General features: G+C 37.5%; 1 protein-coding gene across 1 annotated transcript in view; it reads right to left on the reverse strand.

The window, feature by feature from the left end:
- Positions 1–20,161, reverse strand: part of CFTR (CF transmembrane conductance regulator) — a 184,844-nt gene that overhangs the window by 39,368 nt on the left and 125,315 nt on the right. The window contains exons 19-21 of the mRNA XM_069587941.1: positions 17,206–17,356; positions 15,837–16,064; positions 13,383–13,483 (exon numbers count right to left, since the gene is read on the reverse strand). Of these exons, the coding sequence (XP_069444042.1) occupies positions 13,383–13,483; positions 15,837–16,064; positions 17,206–17,356 (480 nt within the window). The remainder of the gene's footprint in view (positions 1–13,382; positions 13,484–15,836; positions 16,065–17,205; positions 17,357–20,161) is intronic.

A 20,161-nucleotide genomic window follows, 5' to 3' on the forward strand; every position in this document is an offset into this window, starting at 1 on the left:
GGATTTTCTTGTATTTCCAGAGTGATGATGAGGGGGAGCCAAATAATCCCAATACTTTGACCCGCTCGGGGTCTTCCATTCCTCAGGGACGTGGAAGCAGCTGAGAGAGTGCAGGCTCACCAAGGGAGAGCTAATAGTCAGGACCAGAAGGAAGACCCAAAGTACCTGGACTGTACACCTCTAGGTCAGAGACAGCCCTGGAGTCACTGAGCACAAGGGACAACCTAGGGCCAGACACCCCCTCCCTCGGTGTCTTGGTATCCTGTAAACTCTGCTCACAACTGATTATAGAGTCACTTCTAGCAAGATCTCTGAATTTGCTGAGGTTTCTTCTACTCGGTGGAAGGCATGCTCAAATAGAAAATAAATATGACTATAACACAAGTAGTCATATATCTTCTACACTTGATTTAACAACCAAAGATGCATATCTGTAGTCAGGGATGGATCCAGGTGTGGAAACAGAGACGTAATAATGTGGGAGATTCTTCTTAAGAGAAGGTCTTAAGAAGACATCAATACAATATCAATACAATGAAATATTATTCAGCCATAAAAAGGATGAAACATGAAATACTGTCATTTGCAACACTGATGAACACAGAGATTATGATACTAAGTGAAATCAGACAGAGAAAGATAAATATTATATCATATCACTTGTATGTGAATTCTAAAAAAATAATACTAATGAATCCATTTACAAAACAAAAACAGACTCACAGATACAGAAAACAAACATGGTTACTAAAGTGGGGGATAAATTAGGAGCATGGGATTAACAGATACACACTACTATATATAAAAAGAATAAGCAACAAGGATTTACTGTATAACACAGGGAACAATATTCCAAAACAAAGAGAAGAAAGAAAAAGAAATAAAATTCTGCATAGAAAATTAAGTATAGGACCTTCAAAAGTTTCCATGCAAGTGGCAGAAAGTGAACTTACATCTAAGGGGCTTCAGTTAAATCCACTGTGCCTATTACAGTAACTTACTCAAGCACTGTTTAAATATCTTCCCCACCAAATGTTTAACATCATGCAGTTCCTTAATAAATCTCTGTTCATAATGAATTAACCCATTGTTCCACCTCACATGCAGAAAGCAGTTTCCGAGCAGGGAGAATGGCAGTGCTATAACTTAGTAGGAAATCCAGGCTACAGTTGTAGCCTCAGCTCTCACCCTAAAAATATACATTACTATTTGGATCAGAAGGACGTTTTAACATATCAAATTATTTTTAGTCTCATCTACTTGTTTTCATTAATCTTTTTAACCTAACTGAATCCTATGTCTAATTTGGGATGTCTAAATATTTTAAGGTGATTTTAAAAAACTGCTGTGCCATTGTCTAGCTATGTAGGTGGAACTGGATGGAAATTCAGATTTGACCATTTTCAGAGTTCTGTAGATGGAGTTGGGCAAACTCTTTAACCTGAAGCTTCTGCTTCTGTGCATAGAAAAGTATTTCCTATAGAGGAATGAGGAGGTATTGCTGTCTAGCTCACTGACAGCAAAATCTCAATGTAGCCATTACCAGCTTAGGTAGGAGCACATGTCTTAGATTTTATGAAGTAAATGATGAAGCCAAAATGAGACTCAGGCACTGAAACATCAAATCATCAATCAAATCATCAAGTTTTCCTCACGTGAAGAGGAAAACTTCATATAATTTGCATAGGCTTTCCACAAAATTGGAGCTTAGTCAAAATGAAGTGGGGTTTTTGCTTGAGAAGCATCTCATTTAAATTTTTGGCATGATTATTTATATCATGTATTATACTCAAAAATTCTCCTGAGCCCATCTTTAAAAATGAATCTCATTATCTTTATGATAATGTCTAAATTACTTATCTAAGCATCAGGAGAACCAAGTCTTTTGGGGAAAGACTGCTCCATAGCCTCATCGCAACTTCACTTTGTAACAGATATACTTAGTGACAGAGAAAACAATTCCTGATTTTCCTTTTCACCAACAAAGAGGCAAGAAAAGGCTTAAAGGCCTCTTTTAGGGCAAGTCAGGAAACCAGACTCTTTTCCCTGCACAAAATATTTGTTCTATTTCCTTTCATCCTTTTGGTTGTTTGGAAACCAGGCCATCAGATTTGTTCAGTAACACCTAAACTGCATGTAACACCCACAAAGCCATGACAATGGAATCTATATTGCAAAAGCCTGAGATCTGGCTGGCAGTGCTGTAAAGAGTGCTCATAGCTGGTGGTTACAGGAAGATCACAATAAATAAATGTGAAGACAATCATCTATTAACAGAAAGCTGACACCATGTGAAAAACATCACACATTTTGCAAGAGAAACTTTCAAAACGTCAAGTACATAAAAGGCAGGATTAACGTGTTTTAAATCTTAGATTCTTCCTGGTAGGCCCAGACTAGATGCTTTTCATCAAGCAACTGACAAGAGTCAACTGACAGGGACCTGAGACCCAAGGCCACGTTAGAGGGATTAGCATAATCTTTAGGCCATGGATATAGACTTCAGAGATAATGGTTATTATGGAAATAGACTCTCTACCCAAAACATATTCTTGAAACTCTGGTCTATCTTTCTGCACCAATTACTTATGCTCCTAGAGCCCTTAACAAGTCAGTCAGGACTGTATTGCTGTACATTATTAACAGCTTAAGCGAGTTACTTTTGGTATACTATAGATTCTGCTGCTAAGTCGTTTCAGTTGTGTCCAACTCTGTGCAAACCCAGAGACGGCAGCCCACCAGGCTCCTCAGTCCATGGAATTTGCCAGGCAAGAGTACTGGAGTGGGTTGCCATTGCCTTCTCCGATACTATAGATTCTAACCCTTTAGAAATTATTATAACTTACTACCTAATCTGTGGTGAATTATGTGGCAAGTTAATTTGACTTTTTTCTGACTGCAGGATGTGCAAAAAAAACACACAACTAATGTCAAAAAGGCACATCTTAAATAAACACAGAGATATAAAATACATTGGTGCCTATTTTCAACAATTAAGAGCTTCAATAATTACAGTACCAAGTGCCAATAGGCAAAGGAGGACTCTGATTTATCTATCTGAAAAGGTCTGATATCACTTATTATATCTACTACTCAAACTTGAACTTAGATGATTCTGGAGTTACTATTTTCTAAAAGCATATGATAGGCTATCAGCAAGTGGTTGGTGAATACAACTGGGCCTATGAGGTGTCCATTAAACATATTTCAAAGGAAATCTCAAGAAGAGGAGATTTACTAGACAAAAAAAATTAAAACAACAGATTAAAATATTTTCCCAAGGTTTTGACTGTTTTACTAAGATTTTTTCTAAGCATCTTAACTTTGAAACAGCACAACTTTCCCAAGTTCTCTATCATTAAGCACCATTCTTTACATATCTTTCAGGTTTATATTCATCACTGGTTGATATACAGGATAAAAATAATTTGCTGATAGTCCATCAGTTCCAAAGTAAATTCTATCTCATAGACCAGAGGTAAGCAAAACTATGACCCAATGGCCAAATCACGCCATATTCATTTGTTTACATTAGCTTTGCCTTACAAAAGCTTAGGTTTCCCAGGTGGCTCCGTGGTAAAAAAAAAAAAAAAAAATCTACCTGCCAATGCTGGAGCTACAGGAGATGCAGGTTCAAACCCTGTGTTGGGAAGATCCCCTGGAGAAGGAAATGGCAATCCACTCCAGTACTCTTGTTTGGGAAATCCCATGGACAGAGGAGCCTGGTGGGCTTACAGAGAGCCCACACCCATGGCATCACAAAGAGTCGAACAGGACTGAGTGTGTGCACGTGTGCACACACACACACAAGCTTAGCTGAATAACTGCATAAAGACCACATAGCTCACAAAGTTGAAAAAAGTACTGCCTAACCCTTTACAGGAAAAATTTGCTCCTTGCCATGACTCATGGAAAACTGGGGTGAAAATTAAGCTTAGAGACCCTCAAATCCAGTGAATCACAAGTCTATATATACCAGAATAACCTGAAACACTTTTTAAAAGATAGACATCATGCCTGGTCACTTTGCCCTCAACCAAGAGAACTGCTTTAATGAGTCTCAGAGGACCCTGAGTAATCTCTCTTTTTATAAAGTTTCCACGTGCACTTTCAGGTTGAGAACCTCTGATGTAATCCATTCCTTCTTTAAATCCAGGAAGTTTAAGTGTTAAGCACAAAGCTCCACAAATTTCCCTAACTTTCCTACACTCGCACAATCCCATCAGGTTCTCATAAGCCTCTCCTACCAATTCAAGACTCAACAACATCTTAATGAAGCTTTCTTTGTCTTTGTTGGTTCCAGTAACACACTGGTTAAGAGTTCCTTGATCAGCTCCGACAACTGCAGTGGTGAGTGACCTAATCACTGGACCCGAGCCTTCAGGGTAGTGGCAGACCCCTGTGACTCCCAAGAGCACCCAGAACAGTGCCTGTGTATGTGCCAATGAGGACTTGAGATATCTCAGAGATTCGGAAGAGAATGTCAGAACTAACAGAACCTTAAAAACTTTCCAACCAAACTGTTTCATTTACAAAGGAGGAAAATGCCCTCACGTAGGTTATGACTTATTTGCCTAAGGCTGCACAACTTCTTGGTGGTAAGGCTAGAGTGGAACACGACATAGAAAGCCACTTTATGGGACGGAAATAGAAAGGCTGGGTGGGACAAAGTCTTGAAACAGACATCATAAGTGGAAAATACACCCCCAAAGACTCACGAGAACAGAAAAACAAAGAAAGGTATTATCAAGATGCCATTAAAAGGAGGTTAAAAAAACATAAGAAATGAATCCTCCCCTCAGATTCTCAGGGCAGAAACTATTTTCAGTCCAAGAGAATTGGGCATCAGGAGAACTCAGAATTGAAGAAAAGCCAGGTTCCCCACTTCTCCTTGCATCAGGTTTCTCATTGGTCACTGTACAATCAGTCACTTGATCTTTACTGGAACCCAAAATAAACACAGGCAATAAAAGGACAAAGGAGAAACAGAGGGAGTTTCTATTGACAGAAAACTCTTCTCAGATTACATCAATCTTGTAAGAACTTTCTGGAAACTCATTAACTGGAATCTAAATGTGAACCCTCCAGAGGTACAGTCTTCCTTACTCATCCTGGAGGCTTCCACCCTCTTGTGTTACTAAGAACACACTATGCAACAAGGATGGTTTATTGGCTGCTACGACTGGAGAATTAAGAAAGTGGGTACTAGTCATATGCTCAGATATTTCAGTTTTGCTCACCAGGACGCAGACAGTCCTGAAAATAGATGAACTGTCAACTGTCTCATTCAAACAATGATACTCTTAGTGTGAGCAAGTCACCAGTCACCAGATGGGTTGATACAACTAAGTCTGAAACATTACCTTTGCATCCTTTCTAGCTCTCATTTATTTAATTTTTACTCATTCGTGGAGGCAAAAATCTAGGTATACACCGACTATTTAAGACAGTGAAGTGAAAGTCTCTCAGTCGTGTCTGATTCCTTGCGACCCCATGGACTATACAGTCCATGGAATTCACCAGGTTAGAATACTGGAGTGGGTAGCCATTCTCCAGGGGACCTTCCCAACCCAGGGACTGAACCCAGGTCTCCCACAATGCAGGTGGATTCTTAACCAGCTGAGCCACCAAGGAAGCCCATTTAAGATATATGAAGTTTAAATAGTTAACAACAGGAGACAGAGAAGCTTTATGTTGTTAAAAATGGCAGGCATCTTATGAATTCAAATATAATAAGTACACAACTTTGTTAATTAATAACACAACATCTTTTAAGACTCAATTTACTTTAATCCATATAGTACTTGAAGAATGGAGCTAAAAAGAATTAATACTTCTCTTTTCATCCCATCTACAGAATAGTATAAGCTTTGCAATTGAAATGAACAGAGAGACATACACATGTGCTATGCTACGCTTAGTTGTTCAGCCGTGTCCGACTCTCTGTGAACCCATGGTCTGTAGCGTCCTAGGCTCCTCTGTCTGTGGGGATTCTCCAGGCAAGAATACTGGAATGGGTTGCCATGCCTTCCTCCAGGGGATCTCCCCAACCCAGGGATCAAACCCAGGTCTCCCTCAGTGCAAGCGGATTCTTTACCATCTGAGCCACCAGGGAAACTCATGGATACTGGTGTGGGTGGCCTATCCTTTCTCCAGGGGCTCTTCCCAACCCAAGAATCAAACCAGGGTCTCCTGCATTGCAAGAGGATTCTTTATCAGCTGAGGTATCAGGGAAGCCAGATATTCACATAATTTATGTTAAAATTAAGAGAGAATTAGAAGTAACAGTTTTTAAAACACTGTGGTATCAACTGAAATAACTGGAAATCCCCTAACATGGGAGTTTAAGTGGGAATTAAGTTGGACTCTGATAATTTTACTATTTTAAAAATCTCTGGGATTATACATGACCTATTATACTACACTGTTCATAAGGTGACAGATGAATTTTTCCCAAACTCCTTAAAGCTAGACAAACTAGTAGGCAGAATAGAAGTTTTGTTCCCTTTTAATGGTCTCTTGATACCACAAGCATATTTCCAGGAGATTCCAAACAAGAATTTAAGAACTAAAATGTCAAGTCTACTGGAAGACAGTTTATCACTGTGTTTTATAAATACATGGAGGTGTCAAGTTAGTAGTTGAATATATATATAGAGAGAGAGAGCAGAGGAGTGGCCTTAACTGGAGATATGAATGTGTGATTCACTGAGAGATGTTTTCAGAAACATGGAGTTAGATTATAACAGCTAGAGAAAGTGTAGATAGAAGAGGGCTAGCACACAGCTGGTGTTTAGTGATCTTAAGATAAGGGGTCAGCAAAGAGAACTAAGGAGGAACCAGGGAGGCAGCAGGAAAACAGGGTGTGAATAACATCACCCTAGTGAAAGAAGAAAGGATAACAAGAAGGATGTGTCCATGGCATGAGTACTGAGAGGGTAACAGGCAGGAAGGCCAGGGGTCTCCAAATGGAGGAAATAGCTTGCAAGTGTCAGACATTTTTACCTCTCTTAAGTGGCAGGAGGAAACAAGCTAGCAATATTTTTTCCTTATCTATACAATTTTAAAAGGAGGTTTCTCTTAAAATTCTGTGTTGCCATAGTGACACCTGGTTTCACCTGAAGTTAACCAATGCCTTTTTCTTATGAAATGTTTATCTTACGCTATGCTAATGTACTATGCATTTACCCCAGACTCTGTCTTCAAGTCGGTTCACCTTTTGGCTCAGAACCTACTTGATAAACCAGTATGTTATACTTAGATATTGTTCTTCTAATCTATGTAAATGAAACTATTTGTTTGGTGCTCTGCCCTTCTTCAAGATTCAAGTTAATCATTTTATGGCCCAAGATGAATCATTTGGTGCCAAGATTATCCCAAAATGCATCTTATGGGTGAGGGGCCTGGTGCCATTTTGAGTTTTAAGACATTCCTTTCTTTCATTAACAGACTGCTAGTGACTATATAACATCTGGCTAAAGACTAGCAGGGGGGTACTCTTTCTGCCCCCTTCTGGTGCCTATGTCAGAAGCTTTCTCTATCTCCTTTATACTTAAATAAAACTTTATTACACAAAAGCTCTGAGCGATCAAGCCTTGTCTCTGGCCCCGGATTGAATTCTTCTCCTCCGGGGGCCAAGAATCCTGGCGTCATGATTTAACAACCACCTTTCAAGTACTACTGAGAGATTGAGAGATATAAAGATGCTGGCTCTGGAAAGATATTGGTCATGAGTCTGAGGGATGATGGAAATGAAATGAAGTAGGGTATGGAAAGAATTTCCTTATTTCAAATCCTAAAAGATACGCTGTTAAAGTGCTTCACTCGAATTGCTAGCAAATTTGGAAAACTCAGCAGTGGCCACAGGACTGGAAAAGGTCAGTTTTCATTCCAATCCTAAAGAAAGGCAATGCCAAACAACATTCAAACTACCACACAATTGCACTCATTTCACATGCTAGCAAAGTAATGCTCAAAATTCTCCAAGCCAGGCTTCAACAGTATGTGAACCATGAACTTCCAGATGTTCAAGCTGGATTTAGAAAAGGCAGAGGAACCAGAGATTAAATTCAACATCTGTTGGATCATCAAAAAAGCAAGAGAGTTCCAGAAAAACATCTACTTCTATTTCATTGATTACATCAAATGGTATAGATTTTGATGGTGTGGATCACAACAAACTGTGGAAAATTCTTCACAAAGTGGGAATACCAGACCTCCTTGCCTGCCTCCTGAGAAATCTGTATGTTGGTCAAGAGCCAACAGTTACAACCAGACTTGGAACAACAGACTGGTTCCAAATTGGTAAAGGCTGTGACAATATGTCACCCTGCTTAATCAACTTATATGCAGAGTACATCATGCCAAATGCTAGGCTAGATGAAGAACAAGCTGAATCAAGACTGTCAGGAGAAATATCAATAACCTTATATATGCAGATAACACCATCCTTATGGCAGAAAGTGAAGAGGAACTAAAGAGCCTCTTGATGAAAGTGAAAGAGGAGAGTGAAAAAGTTGGCTTAAAGCTCAACATTCAGAAAACGAAGATCATGGCATCTGGTTCATCACTCCATGGCATAATAGATGGGGAAACAGTGTGAGACTTTATTTTCTTGAGCTCCAAAATCACTACAGATGGTGACTGCAGCCATGAAATTAAAAGATGTTTGCTCCTTGGAAGAAAAGCTATGACAACCTAGATAGCATATTAAAAAGCAGAGACTAGATGTCAGCAAAGGTCCACCTAGTCAAAGCTACGGTTTTTCCAGTAGTCATGCATGGATGTGAGAGTTGACCTATACAAAGAAAGCTGAGTGCCAAAGGATTGATGCTTTTGAACTGTTGTGTTGGAGGAGACTCTTGAGAGTCTCTTGGACTGAAAGGAGATCCAACCAGTCCATCTTCAAGGAAACCAGTCCTGAATGTTCATTGGAAAGACTGATGCTGAAGCTGAAACTCCAATACTTTGGCCACCTGATGCAAAGAACTGACTCATTGGAAAAGACCCTGATGCTGGGAAAGATTGAAGGCAGAAGGAGAAGGGTATGACAGACGATGAGATGGTTGTATGGCATCACCAACTCGATGGACATGAGTTTAAGCAAGCTCTGAGAATTGGTGATGGACAGGGAAGCCTGGCATGCTGCAGTCCATGGGGTCACAAAGATTTGGAAACAACTCAGTGAGTGACTGAACTGACTGACTGATGGAAAGGACTGGGAGGATGACATGGAGTAAAGCACTGTTTCAAGAATTTCTGCTGAAAATAGGTCAAAGAAAAGGGGTGTTAGATCAAGGGATGGTATTTTTATGCTAGGAAGAAAGGTACCACAAAGAGGAGTTAATTGCATTACATAGGAGCAAAGACACAGAGGGACCTGGAGCATATGAGCAGTGGTGGAGAACGGTGTTACAACTAGTGGAAAGAAAGGAAGAAATTCTTTCTGGCTCCACCTTTTTTTTCCTATGACATATATAGCAAGATCATTGACTAAAAATGCAATGCGTACAATTATTAGAGTACCTGAGAAGAGACAAGAAGGTGATAAAGAGCTATCTTAGGGAATAAAACAGAGAGAACTTATCAGGAAAATGTATTAAAAGGTTTGTTGACCAGTTTTGAGTGCCAACTTCTGAGATGTGTAGTTAGTCATAAATACAAAGCTACCTGAGGTTGTGATGAGGAAGTGTTATCATCCAAATATAATTAATATCTTCACTGGCTGAAAGCTAAGGAAGTCTGGGCACCCGAGTAAATGAATGGATGAGCCGTAAAAGGAAAGTCATATTCTTTTAACTTCATATTTACATTGACATTTGACGTTCATGCCTAAACCCAGCCAGATGGGTAAATGAACTATTCTTTCCAAGTCTAAATATATTTTTTTCCTGGTACCTGTGTATTAAAAAACTAGAAGTGTCAAACAAAACACCCTGTTTATTGAATTTTAAACTCAGGTGGAGGGATGTTCCTGGGTCCAGTGGTTAAGACTCCATAGTTCCAATGGAGGGGTACAGGTTCAATCCCTGGTCATGGAACTAAGATCCTACATGCTGCAAGATGTGGCAAAAAAAAAAAAAAACCCTACCTGAGGTCTAAATTCATTTCAGAACTCAATAAAGTAAAATGAGTTTTTACTTCGAGGTTACAAGGAACTTTAGTGTTAACATATATGTAAACATGAAATTTGAGGTTACAGCTCTCTCCCCTCCTACTTTCAACATATGCTAGGTGAAAACTAATGAATTACTGGACTGCTGTAGCAGTTGCAGGGGTGGAAGCAGCAAGATGGAATTAATAACCAGATAAATGCCTACAAAGACTCAGGGAAGACCATTTGCGCTATTTGGCAGCAAAACACAAACCAACATGATCACTTTGATATTCAAACAAAAGAATATAACTTTTAAAAATATGATGAACTCCAAATATTGATACTTTTCACAGACTGTATTATAACATAATACTTTATTGCGAAGATCCTGTTAGGCCAGGAGATGAAAGAAACAAAGTCAAAGCACAGGTCACAAAGTCCAGGATGACCATGTGAAAAACTAGCTAAATAAAAAAGCTTGAAAGAAACATTAATAGAGATTAGACATGCAAAACAGACAGGCACCAAACAAAGGGAGGCTGTAGAGGCTGTTACATAAACCAAGGAAATTAATACAATAGAGAGAAAAGAATTGTGCATGTACAAGGTGAACAAATGCTTCCAGATAAAGAAAAAGAAGTACATGAGGATTTTAACTGTAATGTCAAAGTTGAGGAAAGTTTGAACAAAGTACAGTTGTAAACTAAATCATGTTAAACTAGTGATTCTGAATTGCAGGAATGAGAATTTGAATATTATACATTCTTAAACTCAAGGTGCCTGACTGTTTAAAACACTTGTGAAAGGGCCAGCAAATGTCTGAATAACTTGAGTGGTTATATATACCCACTATAGTTGCTTCAGAAAAAGAATGATTTAAGTGTATAGGGGTTAATTTCTTTAGTATAAATGGAAATTAGCATGCAGTACTGTTTGTCCATCAAGTTGTCAAAGGCTTTCTTGTTATTGTGTTAACACTGCATTAACTCAAGAATATACTACTGGAAATAAGCTGGCAACCACTTCATTTTCAGAAAAAATCCTGATATTGAATCAGAAGTCTGGTCTAAGCTATTCAGTTTCTAGATAGAGAGCCTGAGGAATTAAAATTTTAAATTACCTTCTTATTCATAGTGCACTGTTTAAGTACTAAAACCCAACAAAGAGTCTGCATCATAATCAGTAAGATGTAAATACATTAGCATGGACTTAAATAAAGTAAGATCTAAAATCCAAAAAAAAAAAAAAAAAAAAGAATTAAATAGATGCCAGTACAATATTTACTTAGTATTCTCCTGCTTTTTTCCAACAGAAACATTTTAAAGTACAAGACTCAACTCCAAAAGTATACGAGCTAAGTGAGGAGATAAATAGAGTCACTGCTGCTGCTGCTAAGTCACTTCAGTCGTGTCCGACTCTGTGCGACCCCCATAGACAGCAGCCCACCAGGCTCCCCCGTCCCTGGGATTCTCCAGGCAAGAACACTGGAGTGGGTTGCCATTTCCTTCTCCAATACATGAAAATGAAAAGTGAAAGGGAAGTCACTCAGTCATGTCCGACCCTTAGCATGGACTGCAGCCTACCAGGCTCCACCATCCATGGGATTTTCCAGGCAAGAGTACTGGAGTGGGGTGCCATCGCCTTCTCCGAAATAGAGTCACTAAAAAGAGCTGGTCAAACTAAAATGAAACTCTGCTATAAATCATATTGTTAAATAACATTTCAATGAATTATTAAAATGCTTTTGTTAAATAAAATATTGTCACAAGGGCAAGAAGAGGGCATGAAAAAATTTGGGTTTTGCCTAGAGGTATATTTTATAATGATATTTATTCTGACAGGAATTGATTATACGCATTTCAACAACTTAATGAATATGTGCATTTTGAGAACATGTCAACTGTCTCAGAGAAAAAGAAAAAGCCCATAAACCAAAAGGTCAAGAAAGAACCTAAACCAAAAGGGTGATATATGATGGGGAGGCTGTGGAGAAAAGTGAACCCTCCTATTAGTGGGAATGTAAATCTGTGCACCCACTACGGAAAACAGTATGGAGCTTTCTTAAATTAAAAATAGAGCTACCATTTGATGTAGCAATCCTGCTCCTGGGCATATGTCTGGAAAAGAGAAAAACTAATTTAAAAAGATACATGTACCCTGATGTTCACAGTAGCACTATTTACCATAGCCAAGACATGGAAGCAACCTAAGTGTTCATGGACAGATGAATGGATAAAGAAGATGTGATTCATACATACAGTAAAATACTACTCAGCCATAAAAAAGAATGAAATAATGCAATTTCCAGCAACATGGATGGACCTAGAGAATATCATACTAAGTAAGTCAGTAGAGAAATACAAATGCTATATAACATATATATATATATATATATTCCATACATGGAATCTAAAAAGCAATACAACTGAATCTATATACAAAACAGAAATGATTCATAGATATCTAAAACAGTTACAGTTACCGAAAGGGAAGGAATGGGGGAGAAATAAAGGAGCTTGGGATTAGCAGATACAAACAACTATATATAAAATAGATAAGCAACAGAGCTACAAAGTATCTACAGGGAACTATGTTCAATATTTTATAATAGCTAATAATTGAAAATAATCTGAAAAAATACATATCATTGAATCACTTTGGTATACACATAAAACTAACACAATATTGTAAATCAACTATACTTCCATTTTTTTTAAGTCTGACATTATCAAGTGTTGTATATAATACCTATGGACCTCTGAGAATTCTTACACTCTCTCTCTCTTTTTAAAAGAATACTTATTTATTTGGCTGTACAGGGTCTTAGTTGCAGCATGTGGGATCCAGTTCTCTGACCAGGGATCAAACCCAGGCCCCACTGCATTGGGGGCGTGGAATCTTAGCCACTGTACCACCCTCTTATACTCTTTTGATGGGAGTATAATCTGGTACAAGGGATCTTAGAACCATTTGGCACCATCTAGCAAAGTTGAACATGGGTGAATTCTATGACCCAGCAATACCACTCCTGGGTGGCTATCCTAGAAAAATCTTAGGCAAAGAACTGAAAGAACGTTCATAGTAGCACTAGATCTTGACTGTGGCTATTTATACGGAAGAAAGAAGAGATATGGGTTTAATAAGAGATTCAAACAGTGAACTTTGACTCATTTGCAGTGTTTTATTTCTTAAGCTAGGGCTGGGTATATAGTCATCCCTTATGCTATTATCTATACTTTTTGGTTTGTCTGAATTTTTTTCATAAAAGTTAAAAAAAAATACTTACCAAGCTATCCACATCTATGCTAGAGTTTACAGCCCACTGCAATGTACCCATGATATTCATGGCTAAAGTTAGAATAATCCCAACTCTTCCTTCTCCTTCACCTATAGGTGGAAAAAATATATAAACAGACTTTAGGCTACTTCTCTTTTCTGTGAACCGCTTTATGTATACCTAGAAGACAGCATATGTTAAATTTACATTTAGATTTTGTGCCAGTTTAAACCATTTTTCATCTCAGTTCCCCACAGCATGCATCACTAGTGATAATATGCCCTGTTAGTATTCAACCAATGTTTTAAATCAAAGAGTGACTGCATATTAGTAAAGAGTTGCCCTTTTTTAAATGCTTCAGATATTGAAGGGGATGTTGGTGTTGGGTAATATAATTTTTATCTCTTCTACTATTACTCTGTAAGTAATAATATCTTCAAAGACTACAATGGACAATGGGAAGACTTTCTGTGTCTGAATAAGCTCCTCTACAAAGAAGTCAAAAGCAGGAGAGAGGTGTGTGAGCAGCATCCAGAAGATGTTTAGATGTGCTTGATGTCTTTGTAAGGAGGACTTTTCTCTGTCAATCAGATGCTGTTGGGAAGAAAGAACTTAGAGTTTCATGGAGAAGTCAGAACTCATGGGTCTGCCATTTGGAAAAAGAGAAGACTGCCCTTTGAGTTAAAAAATTGATTAGTTCAGATAGGAAGAACAATACTCAAATGCTTAATTAGAGTAGTTAGTTGTTAAGGGCTAAAGGGGACCACTAATTAAAATTTACAAATACTCTGTATTCATGGCCCTAAAATTTTTCTAAAAAGAATGTCCTTAAATTGTTATAAATTTATGTTATCAAGTCTTAATTGAGAGTCAATCCCTGCAGCTGAAATGCATGATAAAAAAATTTTAGGGCTCTAAAATTGGGAGAAATAAGTCATCCTATTATTATGAATTGAAATTTTTGCTTCCATAATTATTCTAATAGAAGACAAACCATAGACAGCAGGTATGTGGTTTTAGTACTAAATCACTTATTTTAAATAGGTAAAATTCATCCAGGGCCCAATACATTACTCATTCTGAATATTAAGATGAGAGTAAGATAAAATTTTAAAAATAACAACAATAATAAGTAACGTAAGATTTTTGGGTACCTATTATGGACTAGGCACTACACGAAGTGCTTTGCACAAATTATCACATTTAATACTCACCACAAACTTATGAACTAGGCACTATTGTATTTATTTACACATGAGGAAAATGAGGGCTTTAGAGTAGTCGACTAAAGTGTACAAGTCACCACAGCTGAAGACCAGCAGAGGCAGGGTTGATACTAGCTGTGTGGCTAACATTCACTCCGGCTGAGCATCTGATTTCATGGATAGGTCCTGGGCGATACTGATTCTTGAATGCTCTATCATGCCTAATAAGCCAGGACTCAATCAGATCCTTAATCATTACATTAGAGCACATGATATATTGGTGTGATTTCACTGTTAACAAATCCTTATTCATTCAGCCCTCTTGGATCCTGTTTCAAATAACTTAATTAAAGAAAAAAATTGTTTAATTCTGAACCACAAAAGAAACTATTTTGTTTTAAGGTTGCCCCAAACTGTTGTACTGCTAAGGATTTACTTCATTTGCCTGCCTCCTTGAATCCCTTTTGCAGAGGCATTTCCCAAAGCCTTGGGCTGAGAGAACAATGAAGGTGTGGAATCCACTACTCTCTCAGCACCTGCAGGACTGCAGGTGGACCTCGGAGCCAACATAAACCTGTTTGCTGTTCTTGTCAATACTTGGTAACTGGACAGAGGAACTCAGCTGTTCACTCAAGGGCCCTGCCTGGAAAGGCCATACTAGATCCCTGTTGCACAGCTCTGGCACATTAGCCAAACCAGTCTTTAGAGAAGGAGAAATGAGTGAAGTGGCCACAGAAAAGAAGGGGCACGGCTGGCATCTGGCCTCCAGAGATGGGAAGCTCTGAGTATGACTCTCCATGACTGTTCCATTTCCCATGGAGGCGCAGTGTGCCTTCTGCCCACAAGGCCCTCCTGGAACTCTCCAACATCTGTTTCATTTTGTTTGAACAGAATTCTATTCTTACAACTAACCAACCCATCAAATTTGGCAGTCCCTTGGAATCTTCATCCACTGTAACATATATATCTCAACACTTCTTATAGCTTAGTAATTCAACTTTTTTCATTAGAAGAGCTCACTTGTCTATATAGGTTTTCATTTTACTTGTGATGAAATATATCTATCTCAGTTTTTCAACTGCATACAGCTCTAAGTCAAAGAAATCATTCATTCAACAATTAACAAATTTTTGATTAATAAACTAAAAAATATATTTAATCATACCTAAAAATTTTAACTTACATGAACGCAGCATTTTACTGCCTGACAAAGCTTTAAATTAAATGCTTAGCTAAACAGTTAAGGAGTTCATAGTACCTGTTGTTAAAATGGAAATGAAGGTAACAGCAATGAAGAAAATGACAAAAATCATTTCTATTCTCATTTGGAACCAGCGCAGTGTTGACAGATACAAAAACCAGTTGGCAGTATGTAAATTCAGAGCTTTGTGGAATAAAGTTTCAAAGTAAGGCTGCCGTCCAAAGGCACGAAGTGTCCATAGTCCTTTTAAGCTTGTAACAAGATGAGTGAAAATTGGACTCCTGCCTGTGAAATATTTCCATAGAGAACAATGCAAGTCATGTGAATACATAATGCAAATTCTTACTTTAGAAAGGGTAACTTACAGAGTAATCAAACAAGTAATCCAACAATGGATGTCATTGGATAGAAAGGCTTTTCACTGTGGCTCAAACTTTGAATAGATGCAATCTGTTATTTTTTTAATGAGTTACCCTCCTTTTTAACTTGGTTACCGTGGATGGAAACTTATTATAAAATCATTGCCATTATTAATTCATATTCCTTGGCTACCACTGGGTATTGTTTATCCGACTAATCCTAAATTAATCACTGCTGAAAATGTTTTTTCTTTTGAGACATTTCATTCAATGCCTCAATTAAGAAAGTCTGTGTGACTTAATTTAGCAAATAACCTTCAATGTAGAAGTACACTGGAAATATATCCCCTGAAAATGCACCCAAACAAAGGCTGTTATTGAACAATGAGCTTTCCAAAGAGCTCAATCAGTGTTCGGGGGTACACCAAAAGGCAGACCCCTGGAGAGAAAGCAAAGGTGTCTGAAAAGAACTTTGTCCAGTCTCATTTAGGAACACAAACCTTTACAAATAGTGGCACTATTGTTTCAATTTTTAATTTATATAATTAAGAACAGATATCATATACATCCAGCCTCCTAAGACTCCATATACTTGTTTTAAATTCAAAATGAAGTCACATAGTCATTAATTCATAAAAATAATCTACATGTGTTTTATAATTTACTGTTTCCTTTTATATACTTAGTTTTTTTTGCAGAGTTTGTGGTTTAACACTACATTTTAAATCTGAAAGAAGGCAATGGTCAAATTCTCAAAAATAATATTTAATAATAATTTTGTTAATAAATTCACTATTAACAAATTTGCTATTTGTTAATTAATAAATAAAATGTGTTACTTGTTATAATAAAAATTATTTATTAACAAATATAAGAACCAGGAGAGGTATATATGATGAGAATGTACAGAAATGGCCCTGAATCAAAGTTTGAAATATACATTTTTAAAACTCACTGTCATATCACGCAAGAGTTTAAAAACAGGAAAAACATTTTGAAAAACTAGATGAATTACAGATAAATATCCACAGCTAGCTCTTGTGGGCGTGTCACAAGCTGTACCATACCTTCAGATTCCAGCTGCTTGAGTTGCTGGGAGGTGTGGAGGAAGTAGCCCCTCAAGAGAATAAAAGCCGCTATCACTGGCACTGTAGCTAGGAAGATGTAGGGTTGTAAAACGGAGACGACCACCACAGCTCCAATCACAATTAATAACAACTGTGGGGTCAAAGAAAACACAGCGATAAGTAAATAGTCCTTGTTGCAAAGTGGACAAGGTATGTTACTATTTTCTAAACCAGGTTTTCACGCTCTGTTCCATTTTAAATACAGGGAAGGTATCTTCCTACTGGGAAGGTGATCACATTACAGGACATTTTTCTTAAGTTCTATCAAAATTCCAAAAATTACTTAGGTTGCTCATAATAACATTTTGAAGTTTAGAAAACATGGTATTCTTATATCTTAGTATATTTTCACTTCCTATACCTTAAAAGTGTTGTACGACAAATTTTAAATGAATGTAATTTTTTCTAGGCTGGGCTTCTTTTAAAATAAACTTTTTATTTTTAAATAATTTTAGTATGAATGGTCATATAGGTAAGCTACTTGATTTCTCTGAATCTAGATGATTAACATTTAAGATTGAAAAAAAATTATACTTGAATTTTACTCCCCTTTGTTTTTGGCCCTTAAAACAACTTGAGATAACCTTGATGCTCAAAAAAAAAAAAAAAAGAAGATTTTGGGGGTAGGGCTGATTTAATTTGAAATCAGATCATTTTTTCTCTTATGTGTTATCAAATGAATTTTGTGTTTTAAGTCAAGCCCATCATTAGAGATAGTTCTTCACATTATCCACCCCCAAAGTGAAGCCATGTGAGCAGTCTCAGAAACAAGTTGATTACACTGGTATTCTTCAGATCAAGTTAAAGGCTTAAATTCTATATTTCCAATTTACACTAAAACCATATGTATAAAAAAGTAAAAAAAAAAATCTGCCAGCATTTGCTCCCTAATAACCCATGTGAATAAAGTATAAAGTAACTGTTACTACAAGGGTTGAAAAACCTATCATAACATCTATCTGATAATCAGCAATCCAGTTCTCTACCAGCTGCCATGGGTGACACATACACTTTCCAACTGATGCAGAAATACAGAACATTTGGGCAGATGGAAACATGAATGAGGACGTAACATCTGCATAAATCTTCTTTGAATGGGTTGCTACTGTCATCTAAAGCCTCAGATTATCATATCTCAATGACAGGTTTAATAGAGAAAATACCTCTACCTCTAATGTGTCCATCATCAAATTCTACAGTACCAGCCCATCACTCATTTTTGTTCAACAGATACTCAGAAAAATCTTTGCTGTGCCAGACCCTGGGCTAACTACATATGACGACAATAATTTAAGGAAAGTAAAAGTGAAAATCACAGTCATGTCTGACTCTTTGTGACCCAATAGACTGTACAGTCCATGGAATTCTCCAGGCCAGAATACAGGAGTGAGTAGCCTTTCCCTTCTCCAGGGGATCTTCCCAGCCCAGGGATCGAACCGTGGTCTCTTGCATTGCAGGCGGATTATTTACCAACTGAGCTATCAGGGAAGCCAATTAAAGCAAAGTCCTCTCTATTCTGCTCTTGCCCTACAAAAGCCACCAGTACAATGAGAAAGCCTCAATCACCCAAGTTATTACACGACAAGACTTCACCAATGCAAAGGACTCAGTTTTTTAACTGAGGATACTCATTTCTCAGAAAGAGAGTCTTAGGGAAAAAACAGAAAAATTAGCTTCCAAGCATTATTTACTAGGAACCACAATTTAATTTAAATGGGCCATTGTATTAAATACCAGTATGTCTGAAAGATAAATACTGCTGCATTTGCAGCATGGAAACATTCAGCTATTTCACTAGAATCAATTTGTTCATCTGTTTGCTGTTGACAATTGTAAAGGGCACTATGTTCATTTGTCTTCTGCTATTTTTACCGTATAATTCCAATCCAGAGCTCTTGTATTATAACAATGGGTGGGGAAAGTGACCATTGTTTTTTTAATTATTGCTGATATGATTGCTATTCTTAGGAATGAAATTGTAACTGTGTTATAATACAACAGGAAGAATTGTGTAGCCGACCCAACCAATACAACAGAAGGTTTGAGACTAATGGAAAAGGTGGGAACAACTGGAAGGGATGAAATAGTCACAAGGCAGACTTCCACTGATTATAATCATTTGTAATATATCCCTCAGAAGTGAAAAACTAAGTCTAAGCTTTGAGGAAAACAACTCAATCTGCTCTGTAAGGAGTCATCCTTAGGCTCTGAGGTCAAAAGGTAACAATTTAGCACTTATGCAAAACTAAAGGCACTAGTTTAATATGCTTGGTATTATAATTACACAAACTTCAAATTCTGTCCTAGCTTTTAATCCATAGTGAATAAGAAACAAATCATACCAGACCAGGTGTATTAAAGAGAGGACAGCAAAATAAATAAACAGACTTAAATACAAGATGGAAATATGAATACAGATCTTAATTCCCATTCGAGCTTATCAAAGTCCTAACATTCTAGGGGAAAAAGTATCAACAGACAATAAAACCTGTAAGGCACCATTTTCATCCCCCAAAAACAGCTTCAAAGTATTCCTGACACAGAAGGGCACATAGTGTTGCCTGCGTAACTGGAGCAAATAAGAATGAAGGATCACTTCGAAATCATTTAGAAGGTGCATTAAGTCACTGACTGATTGATAAATATCTATCTAAAACCAGGCAACGAACACCAGATCTGCAATTCAGTTCATAATTGATAGCTCTTGAGAATTTTTAAGGAACAAATTAATGGAATTAGTAGAATGAATAAGGGGGGGGAAGATGTAAAAGACAGCAGAGATCAAAGTAGAAGGGCTCACTGTATTAAGACAGAAGAAACAAAAAAACCTAAAGGTTTTGAGGTTGAAAAGAGAAGATTTGCACATTTCAAGATGTACAGGCTTCTGTTTCATGAA

This window comes from Ovis canadensis, chromosome 4 (assembly GCF_042477335.2).
Source record: "Ovis canadensis isolate MfBH-ARS-UI-01 breed Bighorn chromosome 4, ARS-UI_OviCan_v2, whole genome shotgun sequence".
In the NCBI taxonomy this organism is placed as follows: Eukaryota; Metazoa; Chordata; class Mammalia; order Artiodactyla; family Bovidae; genus Ovis; species Ovis canadensis.